The following is a 12,776-nucleotide window of genomic DNA, read 5'->3' as shown; positions in this document are numbered from 1 at the left end:
TCTGAAAAGTCTAGCATCATATTTTTAATGTATGTGAATAGATTTTATTTATACTAAGATGCTCTAATCCACAGGCAACACAGCCGACACCACTGCAGCCAGAACAGTGTGGTGGACAGGTAGTGGGTGGGCAGGGTACTCCCTCCCCACTGTCACCTACTCCGTCTCCTGCAGGGTCCGTGGGATCAGTAGGTAGTCAGTCATCTGGGTACAGCAGCGGAGAGCTGGCCGCAGGAAGAATGGGCGGCAGTGGCGTAGGTGGAGGTAACAGTGTGGCGCAGCAGCCTCCAGCAGCCAACATGGGTCCGTGTGTTGCGGTACCTCTGTCGGTGCACTCGGCAATGCAGAAGCAGAACCAGCACTTCAGCTACATGCTGTCATGCCATGAACTTTGGGAGCAAGCAGACTTACTTGTTTATAAGGGCAAACACAAAGGTAAGATTGACCCTCTAATGTGTCATTTGTACCAGACCTTCCAGTCTTTCATTTGATTTCCCTCCAAGCCCAAACAAAATGCTCCTTTAATTGATTTCTCGGCCATGCCACTCAAAAGCCTTTGGATTTTTTACTTGCAGTCTCATGTTGGGGGGGTCCGCAGTGGCCGCGTGGGCCTTGTGCCGCTCGGTCGCTGGGACCGTGGGTTCGAATCCCACTCAAGCCATGGATGTTCGCGTTTTTCTGTGTTGTGCTGTCCTGTGTACAGGTAGAGGCCTTGCGAGGGGCCGATCCCTCTTCCAAGGAGTCCTACCAAATGTCTATAGATCAAGCCAACGAAACGTTTGGACCCTCAGTGCTCAGGCACTTGAAGAACGGGTCATTCACAGTATCCCCAGTCTCATGTTGACATCTATTGACCAGTAGTGTGTATGTGTATCAGTGCGGCAAACCTCGCCAAGCATAATTGTTTTAGATCTGTGAATACATGTTTTGCTGTCCCATTGCATTAACCAAATCCTAACGAGCTGGGCCAGCAAATTTGCAGACACTAGGAAAACTGTTGCAGTCAGTGACTGTACTTTACTCCAAATTTTAACCAGTGCCTATCATCTGACATCCTTATTACTGTGCAGCTAGTTATCCCGTTTGAAGGAAGATCATTTATCCCAGTCTTAGCATTTAGAGTCAGCCTGTAATGTAGGTAACGTACAATATTGGTTAGACTTTCTTCAAGATTACCATTTCAACATAGAATAAATATGGTTCCAACCACGTCAATGTATTTTTAAACCACAGTGCCACATTGTGACATGTAATTAGAATTTAGAAGATGGGACGTGAAGATTATATATTTCAAGACTTTTTATATATGAGTATCTGTTAAAAGGAACATATTTACATATGTGAGATTTGAGGTTTTCACAGCGGCGAGTATGAAGATTTCTGTGTTCTGGGTTGTTGCGCTGTGTAGTCTGGTCGAAGTTAACAAACATTTCATCGCCCTGATGACGGAGGCAGTATGACCTCAGAAACATTAGTAAACATCGACAATACTACACAGCACAACAACCCAGAAGACAGGAATCTTCATATTTACATATCTTATAAATCTCTTTACATTGAGGTTGCACTTTGCTGAAGGTCCGTGTTATTAATTAATATTAATTTGTGTTTCTCTCTGCTTTATACAGATTTCTTCATAGAATTAGACCATTTTTGTGGACCTCTTACATTGCACAGTTCTCTGAATGACTTGGTGAGATATGTACGAATCGGAATTCAGAGGTTGAAGGAAATGTGATTTATGCGCTATGGCGGTGAGAACACGTAGCTCCAGTGAAATAACAGTTTGTGCTTGTGAACAAAGTTGCCAGTGCATGGGTTGGACTTTATAATTCATTGTCTAGTGGTCTGAGACCCCTCTCCCCATTGACAGAAGCGCGTCAGATGTCTGCGGACGTAGGACGTGTAATCATCCATCCTTATTTAACTATTCAATAAGTATATTAGCATTTTGGGCCCTTATTCGACACTCGTCAGCAAAAAATACAATGCCTTAGACTAACAACTGGATCACTCAAGATGGAGGCAACTCGGTTAATTTGGTGGTTCTTCATAGAGATTTTGAAGTTCGTTAAACAACCCTCCAGCAGCTATTAAATATGGCAGTTCATAATTCTCTTCGTAAGGATACCACTCCTGAATTTTCATGCGTATTCCATCACATTGCAGGATAAAGAAGTTACAGTGATAATAGAAGTCTCAGACTTTTGAGCCTTGTTTTATCAGTTTTGGGTGGCGAGACCGTGTTAAGTTGGGTTGGGTATGCCAACATTTAAGAGTAATTATCGGGTGCTGGTCTGTCTTATCCGCACCAAAACTTTGGGTCATCATCCAAAAGTGATATTACTAGTCTCTACAGCAGTAATTGTTTTGCTTTGTCTTGTGTTTACATTAAAGTTTATATTCTGAATGATGTTGCATATCTTCTCAAAATTTTGATGCAGTATTTCTTTTAACATGAGAGTTGTAGCACCCTGTAGTATTGTATTGTAATTACTGACCGAGGCTACGGTCAGTAAGTGATATTTTAAAGGCCTTTTCAGAAACAAAAGACTAAATGTAGAAAAAGCGAGGAGTTTGATTATATTTTCTTTGATCAGTTCATAACGTGACGTGAAGGAAGTTTTTTATTAAGCTTTCCCCTGCCAGAACTTGGCCATTGAATAACAACAACACGGCCAGGTCTAGTGATTGGAGTTATCAGAATCAGGATGGATACCTCGACTTCCTGCCAGGTCGCTGAAAACTGCGGCCGAGTACAAGCGTCGGATATGAATAGCTCTGACAGACTGGTGGATAAGGAAGAAACTTTGCTCTGTCCCACAGTTCCAATATTTCTTAACCATTAATATGAACAGAGAAGCAAGTTTTTTATTAATATTTTGCAAACTGGATGTTTGTAGATTGTAAATTAAGTACATATTATCATCATTGTCATCATCATCATCATGCAGAAGCCATTCTCTGTCTTTCTGCAGCTTGACAGGCACAGCTGTATAAATAAATATCCTGTAGTATAATTTTGAGTAGGGGAATTTTCTCGTTAGCAAAATACAGTAAAACAAGGGTTGTATATTTTTGTATATACTATAGTGTCGAGGTACTATTACTATAATTAAAAATGATAGAAAGGTCAACGAGTAACAATGTCAATATGTGGATAGTTATAAGGTAATATGTTGGATAAGACGATGTAAAGTAGGCACATTCGAATTGAATTTGTTCAAAAGATAGGGAAAAAGTATGAAACAAAATTATTTATGTATTTTTTTCTTTTGATGTAATTTTTCTTTAATTTTGTTCTCTTGTATTTTATAAGTTTGAGGAGGGTCTTTGAGCGCGTGAGCCCATGATAGCATTTAGCCAGTAGTCAGTCTCATATATTTTAATTATAATGCGATTGCTCAGATACTGTAATGCAGTTTATCGTTTTGCCAGTAGTGCGTGTATCCTGTTTATTATTGTGGTTAAAACTGATGTTATGTTTTTGTCTATATGTAACTAAAGTATTTATTTGCTTCCTTGGTAATTTATCGGTTTGTACTGCAAGCTCGTATGTTACGGATGAAATTAAATGGGCTACCTAGAGGATAGAAATGGAACTGACCGTGCCACACTTGCTTTCAAAAGCTCAAAATGATGGGTTTTGTTCTGTAGGATGTCCTTGATGCACAGAAGTGTGCACGTTGCCCGCGTTCGTACGGGTTCGTGTGTTTCGCCGTCGGTCTATGAGAGCAGACTTACAGAATACTTGATATGATTATGGAGATATGTTAACTGTGTTTGTGATGGCTTTTATGGTTTGAGAGATGTTTTTTATGGATTTGATTCATTCTAAAAACATGTAATACGGTACCGTATTACAATTCCAGATATCGTACCATCGTCATCCATCCTATTTACATGTGAAGTAAATTTTCAAATATCTACCAATTCCATTATTTAGGTAGATCTTTAAGTTCATAGAAAAATATTTAATAGCCATGACACCATATTTTTAATTTTGCTAGAGAAATTACGCATGGTATTGATAAGTTATGGAAATATGTAACACTTTATGTTGATTGAAAGGGAAGTAATGGATTAATGGCAGAGGCTTGGTTACTAGCGCGGCTCTTAGCAGACTTCAGGTTCCGAATGAACCTCCTTCCTTCCTTTGCAACTGATATTGTCTGCCAGACAGAGACAATCAACCTCCGTAGACTTCTGCTACTTGTGTTTTTTAAGGGTAAAATCAAGTGAGAAAGCAGAAACAGTTTGGAGTAAGCAGATCTCAGATATGACCTTGAAGCTTTTGGTCCCCTCTTTGAGCGCTCCGTATATATGGGTCAGGTGCCTCTATGGGCCTGTGGTTTACAGAAAATATTGACATTTCCAAGGTACATTTGGTTTCCTCCATCTTCTTGTGTACTCCAGCTGCAAAAATGATTATGGAAAGACTCTTAACGTACAAAGTACTGCAGAAGACACAGATGATCAGAAATAAGGAAGTACATTATTTTGCCTTTGTACATTCTCACCAAAGTGTAGGTTAAGTTTTAGTGTTGCAATTTTATGATTTGGAGGTGACAGAATATTAAATGTTTTTATTTTTGTTTTGTATTCATCTTTTGCTACGTTATTGTAGCAGAAAGAAGCCTTAACGTAGAGCAATATAGAGGTCTGTTCACCAAGCTGCTCACCGGTATATGAATGTGCGTGTGATTTCTCCCATGTATTTTGTTAAATATGATTTGTCAAAATCATGTCCGTCAAGTGAGATTTTAATGGCATTTATATTTTACGCCGTGTATGATTATTTCGTGTGGTGAGCTATTTTTGATAAATTGTCATATTTCACCTTCATTTAAACTTGAAGTCATAGTGGACTGATGGGGACCAAAATGAAATTTGCCTGATTATTTTAATGTACGCCTCCAACACCATCTGTATATTAACTCCTGTGTTTTCTGCATCGTGACTATACGCAGTAAAGGCAATCGATGTACCACCTAATGTTTCATACTAAAATTTACTGCATTTGAGGTTCTTTCACAGGGGCACCGTATTCTTTTTTTCATTTTAACCTGCGTGATGTATAAATTCTTATTTTACTCATTTCATTGTTTATAAACGAACAAGTGATAAAAAGGAGTACAGTCAGTAATCACTTTCTGTTATTGAAAGTAGTTCCTCATAAAAGGATTAATATTTAAATGATCAAATGGCAACAAATATTTTAAGTTGTTTACGGACTACATTGTGGAGTTCAGAGCTTATCAGTGAATTGCTGTTTGCAGTTTCTCATTTATTTATAATTGCACCTTGATTTATAATTTCCCAAGAATTGTATTATTTTTCAGGAATTTTTCTTCCAAACATGTAAATAGTAATGATTGATTTTGCATTTCCATCTTGAATTTTGGAAATTCTATGAAGGCAGAAAATGAAATGAATATTATGCAGATGACATATATGAAATTTTAATATAATCATTTTTTTTGCCCTCTCATTCCGTATGCCTATATTATAGAGAATCACCTTTAACATACTACGTTAACATAAAATACTGTAATATGTAACGATACTGCAGTGTATTTATAGGCTCATCACAAAGTGGTCGCTTCACGTTTTTCCTCTGATGAGTGAAGCCTCCCCCTGCTTCCTGACTTTGATTACAATCCATCTTTGTCAGCTCTGTTTTGTTGTAAGGACAGCGTGTTGTGAGTTGTTGGTTTGTCTGCTCTTGTAAGAGCGTAGAAATATGTGCGAGACAGAGAGGACACGAGAGCAGTTTTTCGACAGTTTTTAGTCTCGGTTGTTTATCACATTAAATAAATCAAGAATGAATAAATACACAAATACAAACCTAAGAACAGCGAATGAGTGTCAGACACCTGCCACTTTTCTCGTTAAACTGGAGCATTTTTCCATCCGCAGTAGTGACGTTTTCAGCATCGCTTGTGCATTTCCCTAAATAAATTCTCGTGTGTTGTTAACAAAGCTTACGCAATTTTATTCAAACTCTTTTTTTTTTTTTTTTTTTTTTTTTTTTGCCGTTTAGTTATAAATATTGCCAGAATGTCAGTTCCTTTATTTTTCGCAGCTATATTCTATAGCATAATACGTTACCTATACTACTTGTTGAGAAATTTATTCTTAAACTTGTAACCTGTATACAAGATAAAGCTCGTCAGTTATTAGTTGCTTCTGTCTGTCCCAAGAAATCCTTTCCATCTTGCATCCACTTGAATAGACCTAATCATGCCCTTTTGTTCATATTTCTGGTCTTTGAACAGATCAGATGTGGTACACGATGAACATCGTGATTTGTATCCAAGTTTTATGTACTAGTATCATTTTGAAATTGAGTAACACCAACGATAGATCCTATTGACTGGACAGATTGTTTTATGTACTGCACCATTTATCACAGACGCTGTTGAAAATTTATAATCATATTGTTTGGAATTTTAAAAAGATAAATAATGAACTTGTGCCATGTTTAGTTGAAGTGTAAAAGTCTGATTACGGATGCGACAATCGATTTACATTATCAATATTTTGAAAATGCTGTTGGGCATGATTTTATAGTTCATTCAGCATTAAAGAGCATAATTCAATATCGAAAAAGATGTTTAAATACAGTACCAGGCAAATAGATAATTTTTAACTTTAAAAAGGTAAAATCTTAAAATTATGTGGCCTGAATTAATTTTAATATTCAGTGAAATATTTTTGTCTTTTGTTGCGCATAACAACAGACCAGTCACTAGAAGTTTATGATAACCAAGCCTTGCCAAATAAAAACTATGCATGGAAACCAAAGTAAATTGAGAAAAACAGTAAAAGAGAAAGAAGAAAACTCACAAAAAACACAAAAGAAACCTAAAAGTGACCTTGCATACCATGAAACAACAACAGTACCTTGTATAAGATGTAGATCTTAAGAATTAGTTGTGAGAAGATACATTATATTTCAATCCTTGAAGGACTCTAAATTGTTTTACAAATTTATTATTATTATTATTATTATATGAATGTAAATATATAATAAACTTATTTAAAAAAATATAGTGTACTTATTATATATTAACCTTGACTTATAATTCATTCATCAAAAATGTTACAGTGGAGTCTGGTGTGCTGAAATGAGAAATGGAGATTTATGAAAAATTTTATTGTAACATACAGATTTCTTCTGACTCCATTTTTATCTGTTTTTTGGCTTTGTGTATATCAGTAACAGTGTCAGGTCTTAAAAACATTTTAAAACATTGAAATGTAGGATTTCAGGTTTTCACGGCTTGATGATGGTGGCAGCTGGGACCTCTGAAGTGTCGGTATACTTCTACCAGACTACAAGGCTCAACAACCGAGAATTGTTACTAGCTAATTTTTTTAAATGACATGCCTAAACCCTAAAAAAAAGTATTACTAAAGAATAAGTATCCTGATTTCTGTGTAGCATAGAATTGCACCAATAACATTGTGAATATTCATATACGTACAAAGTGTGAGGACAAGACGAAGTGCAATTACTTGGAATATATTAGAAATGAGCATGAAGCATATCTTTCAGTCTTACAGGAACAACCACAACAAATACGTACAATGATGTATAGCAGCGGTATGTCAAAGAAAATATGCATCATGACAACTAATGAAATACAAGGGTAGCTAATAAATAAGATGACCAAATGGAATGTTGTGCTATGTAGTCTGGAAGAAGGCTGCAAACGTTTCATAGGTGTTTGCAGCTTCCATTGATGAAGACATGAAACACCTGAAATGTCAGCAAACTTATTAGACTGCAGGATGTGGCATTCTTGAAGACAACCTTCTTCATACTCGCTGTCATGAGAACATGAAATTTTAAAAAGCTAAATTTGTTCACGGCTCTGGTTCGTTTCCCCTGGGTACCTAAAACAGCTTTTGCAAACACTACATTTGTTTGTCATTGAATTGTATAGAATCTGGGAGAATTTGACCATGATTTATTTTAAGATAAGTATCCCGACATTCTCCAAAAATATTTGAAAGAAACCCATAAAAGTTACAGCCAGTTCTTGAACCAAAATTTTGTCTTATGTGCGAATAATGTTTAAGAGTATGACGTAATTGTCCGTTGTGACAATTCCCAGGGCTTACTTTGTGCACCCTTGGATGTAGGTACCATCTAGTGGCAGATGTTGGAACTGCGTTGAGTTCGCGTACTGTCTCAGGACGCGAGCTTCAGTTCCGGTTCTGGTACTGGTGCGAGCGAGTAGGGTGTAGATGCTCTCTATCAGCAGGCCGACGTTGTTTTCTCTTCAACAAGTTGTAACAAGTCTAAAAATCTAAAGTTGGTAAACTGGTCAGCAGATAAGCGTCAAGCACACTTGTAAATTAAACAGACTCTGGATGTGAGATTGAAATTGCACGAGTTGTAGTTATTGTAATGTGAAGTGTAATGAAGTGTTGTGTTTTTCTTTTCGTTTGACATTTTGTGTCTTTGAGTGGCTTGTGTGGAACTGTTGGCATATCGCCAAGTGCTTAAGGAGAATTTGACATCACTTGACACATTCCGGGATCAAATACCAACGCCGGTAAGTGTTTGTGAATCTAGTTAACTTTGCGCAGTAAAACCTCTACAGCAAAACAAATGACCTTCACTGAAACGTTGACGCCAGGAAGAATTCTGAAAACTAAACATCAATTGACTAATTTTTTTCGTGACGATACTGTATCGCCACCAGCGGTGCCTTAGCGCTGGATGAGGTGTGAGAATTTAGGTAGGTTGAACAGGGAAGGTGGCCTTTTGAATGTATTATACTGGCATTAGTTTGGAAAGACTTTGAAGAATCACGAAAAACGTTCCGCAAGGTGACAGATGTCAAGGTCGAGACTCAAATGTGCTGTATCACGAGTATGCACTTCACTGGTTGACAACGTTCGCATGAACTATGGTTTTTAGTCTGTATTTGTTTTTACATGATCTTAGGTCGGTAGCCTTAAACATTTTTATGAAGCTGTTCAGCTATTCACCTATTCATTCGTGCGAGAATATAACACCCCATGACAACGCATCAGAAACCCGAAGAAAACTGAATCGAGATGTTGGCAGCGTATGTAAACATCGCCTAAGAAATAACAGGATTATGAATAGGTCGGAATAAGGAAGGAAGCTGCCGTTGCCTATTTTGAAAACTATAGAGGACTTCAACAAGACGACCATTACTCCACTTCTCTAAAAAGATATAATTTATTACTTAAAGAATTTCCTGCACTGTACAGTGAGTGAGGGAGCAACAAATCGGCCGCCGACAGGGGCAGAACCTATAATTGGACTGTCATAAGCCGAGTTTGGAAATGTTGGTATGTTTATGTTTTTATCTAGTAATTGTAAATCAAATTATGTGGCAAGGAAGGCGATTTACAGCTTTCGAAGCTCCCGGTGAGTCCATTTCGAACGATTTTACAACTGTGTGTTATTTATTACACTCAGGCGTCACCAGTTATTGAAGCCGTGCATAGAGTTTGCTGTGCTCGATGTTCTATGGCCTTGAAACCGCTGGTTACACTCGGAGGTTTTTGGGGTCGCTGGTTGACTCGAACGAGATGAAAACCGGTCCAGCAAGCAGAGGTTGGACACCACCGCTTATGTAAATTGCTGCAGCTCGGACGTATCGGACAGTGGCGTATCAGGGTTCTGGGACCTAGAATGTTGGTGTAGTGGTAACGCCATAGAGAAGTATCGTCTGAATTGTTTTCTGCTTGGGTTTGAGTGATTTTTCTGTCTTCCCAGGTACTGTAATAGCAGTGCTTGGAAATAAGCCGAGAACCTCAATTCAGCCTTGAGTTTGCAGAATTCCGGTTAGCTTTTAAAAGGCTCGTACACACCAACAAACATTATACCGGCTAACATGTTTACGGGCTGTCGGCAGACACCGCTTTGCGTCCAGATATCCCACTGATCATCTACTTTAAATAGGCAAAACAAGGCCCTCAGAAACATTGGTAAATTTCCACCAGACTGACTACACGGTGCTTCAACCCGAAGACAGCCATTTACAGGAAGTGGTACGGCTGGAATTTGTCCTGGATATTCCGTTAAATTAAAGACATTGACGAAGAAATCGTAGACGTTGGTGGACTGGCACTTTCTTGAAGAAGAGACGAGGCGTGGAGATAATCTTTTGGCAGATTGGAAAGAAGTTTTGTGAGAATGAGACCAACCGATTCTGAAGTGTTGCTACAAATGATTGGCAGGTGTATAGGCAGATTTGAAAACATGTAGCACGCCTATGTGCAAGATTAAAAATGCTTACAAAATTTCGATCAGAAAATCTGAACAGAAGAGACCACTTTGGAGACCTACACTTCTGCTAGAAATAAGGTACTCACTTATCACCGAACGGGGAAGTTTCTCTCCGTTCTAAATTATTGCCTTTTTTTAATTACAGTAAATTAATTGACAACTATATTCATGTACGTATCTGAACACATAGACAGCGTGTAACATGCTCCTACGATGTTTCAATTTGTCGTGCTAATTGCACACGAATTAATTAATGAATGAATCAGCCATTGTCACAAACCTTTGAGAAACAAGTAATTGCAATTTCGTTTCTGTCGGCTGAGAAATTTTCACAAAAGCCTAAAGCTGAGACGAACCTGTAGACAGAAATGTTTGTGGTCGCCAATTAAAGCTGGAGAACGCTAAAGAACGCAACTCGCCAGGAAAGACTGGTGTTCAGTACGAGGTTTTCCCCTGGTCCTGTTACAGAATGGGCCTGCGTGGTGTAGAGCCTTACGAATAACAGTACTGGAAATGTACCAGACTGTGTGGACTAATTCTGTACTTTATTCTGTTGTGGTTTATTTAACGAAGCTGGCAACAAGCCATATTATACATCATCGAATGATAGGGTGATTAACAAATAACAATGGATGTGAAATGCAACGATTATGTTCTACTTTAAGTCCAGTAGAGGGCGTGAGGAAACCACGAAAATCATTAGCCAGGATAGGAAGTTTCCGGTCCAAGGTTTGAATCCGACCCCTCCCGAGACACGCACTTGGTTGAAAAAAAATGTTGTGCATCCCTGAACGTGGCTGCAGTTGCGTAATTTCTAGTTCGCAGCCGAAGTTAAATTTGCTAAATCCGTCGTTATTTAATGTTCTGATTCAAACTGGCAGATTGCCCAATGCTCTTGGCTGGTTTGCAGTGAGGGCGAAGAGGGGGCGTTAAAAGTGAGGTTCATAACTCTCATTTCCTTCTTTCTCTGAAAATCTTCGCATTGCTTAGTGTAATCATTTTGTGCAGGAAAATATCTTCGAAATTTCCGCAAAGATAATTAATTAATGATTGTTGAAACTTCAACAATAAACTGAGAATAAAGTTTCTTCGAAACTTGTACCGGATTCAGACAGGACGGCTGGTGGTTGATGTTTTTGCGTGGCCGAAAGAATTATCCATTGTCAAAACAATAAGTATTGGGCGGTGCCATACGCAGAAGGAACGAGCTCAGTTAAACCAGTTTCATGAAACCGGAAATTATGGTTTCATCGATAAATGCCGATGTTTTTTAAACTGGAGGTCACAGAGAGAGTCACACGAAACATGAGTTGCACAACAATTTTTTCCATGTGACTCTTGTGTGTGTCACCCAGTTTAAAACAAAATTTGTTGACGAATCCACCGTTCCCAGTTTTATGAAACCGATTTAATGGAACTGATTTCCGCCGCGTTTGGTCCGTTTTAGTCTGTAATGCTGGTACCACCCGCATAGCGCATAACCAAACTTGATATTTTTCGTAGTCGCTGGACTTTAGGACTATTGGTACTTTTTGAATTCACCGGATGGGAATTTACACAACCTAATTGATCAGTAGTGATTTCTTGTCTTACGTCATAATTGATAGGCATAATTGTTTAAACAGTGGTACAAATGGAACAGTTTCTAAAGCTATTAAGCTCCGTTGGTTGCAGCTTATAGTAGAAAACTATTTCTGAATGTTGAATGCGTAAATAATGTTGAAGGATGCGTGTCAAAGTATTTGCCCAGAGGGAATGAGGAAAACAACGTAGCCATAGTCATAATAGCAGTAATGGGCCTAGAATCCATCTCCGGGTCTTCGAGTAGGAAGCAGTGAGTAGCTTTTATCGTTGTATCTTTGGGGAATCTGAGTAGGGATTCCTTGGCCAAGGTTCTCAGTTCGCTTTAGTGTCTCTACTCAAATGTAAGAATAATGTTTTGAAGGAGGTAAAAGCCTTCTTCTAAATCAGTGTTTCTGTGACTACCCCACGCGCATTTTTCTTGTAGACTCGCGGGCTGCCATCTTGTAAATGAAAACAATTTACCAAAACTTTATGGAAATTAAAATAAAATGCTGATAACTTTGCTGTTGCAAACAGGTTCACCTATTGGGATATTCAGTATTTTTCTTTCACAAAATGAGTTATTAGAGAGACATTTGACTGCTTTTGCTTGACTAATATTTCAGTATAAGATTTTATAACTTTGTTGAGATTCTCGTGTATACATCCCGTCAAATGCTCATAAGTAAGACGCGACCTACTTCGTGATTAGACGTTCCTCGTTAAGTTTAACCGCTGCTCACAGCGATATGAGCTGCCTAATACAGATGACATTAACGAACGTAGTTATTTTTTTGTCATACAGGGTCACAGTGTTACAGAAAAAATGCACGCGGGCCGCGGGCTGAGAATCCCCGTTCTAAACCCCGACACACTTTCATTTATTTCTGTATCTTTAGATGGCATGTAACCTCTGTTTTTGAAGTAGCGTTGT

At 38.3% G+C, this 12,776-nt stretch overlaps 2 protein-coding genes across 11 annotated transcripts in view; both read left to right on the top strand.

Annotated features, from left to right (window-relative positions):
- The window catches only part of lilli (AF4/FMR2 family member lilliputian), a 179,281-nt gene extending 172,226 nt beyond the window's left edge, over positions 1–7,055 (top strand). For all 7 annotated transcript variants that reach the window (XM_022063304.2, XM_022063303.2, XM_087353948.1 and 4 more), the window contains 2 exons: positions 75–435; positions 1,629–7,055. In XM_022063304.2, the coding sequence (XP_021918996.1) occupies positions 75–435; positions 1,629–1,738 (471 nt within the window). In that variant the 3' untranslated portion in view covers positions 1,739–7,055. The remainder of the gene's footprint in view (positions 1–74; positions 436–1,628) is intronic.
- Positions 7,056–8,217: 1,162 nt separating this feature from the next.
- Positions 8,218–12,776, top strand: part of LOC110829533 (uncharacterized) — a 108,167-nt gene continuing 103,608 nt past the window's right edge. For all 4 annotated transcript variants that reach the window (XM_087353962.1, XM_087353967.1, XM_087353965.1 and 1 more), the window contains exon 1: positions 8,218–8,567. The gene's annotated coding sequence lies outside the window, so the exon portion shown is untranslated. The remainder of the gene's footprint in view (positions 8,568–12,776) is intronic.

This window comes from Zootermopsis nevadensis, unplaced genomic scaffold (genome assembly GCF_977971745.1).
Source record: "Zootermopsis nevadensis isolate Lab colony 2312 unplaced genomic scaffold, Znev_1.0 Znev_ptg000022l, whole genome shotgun sequence".
NCBI classification, from domain to species: domain Eukaryota; kingdom Metazoa; phylum Arthropoda; class Insecta; order Blattodea; family Termopsidae; genus Zootermopsis; species Zootermopsis nevadensis.
The sequence above is the reverse complement of the archived record's forward strand: the minus strand, read 5'-3'. Positions and strand labels throughout refer to the sequence as shown.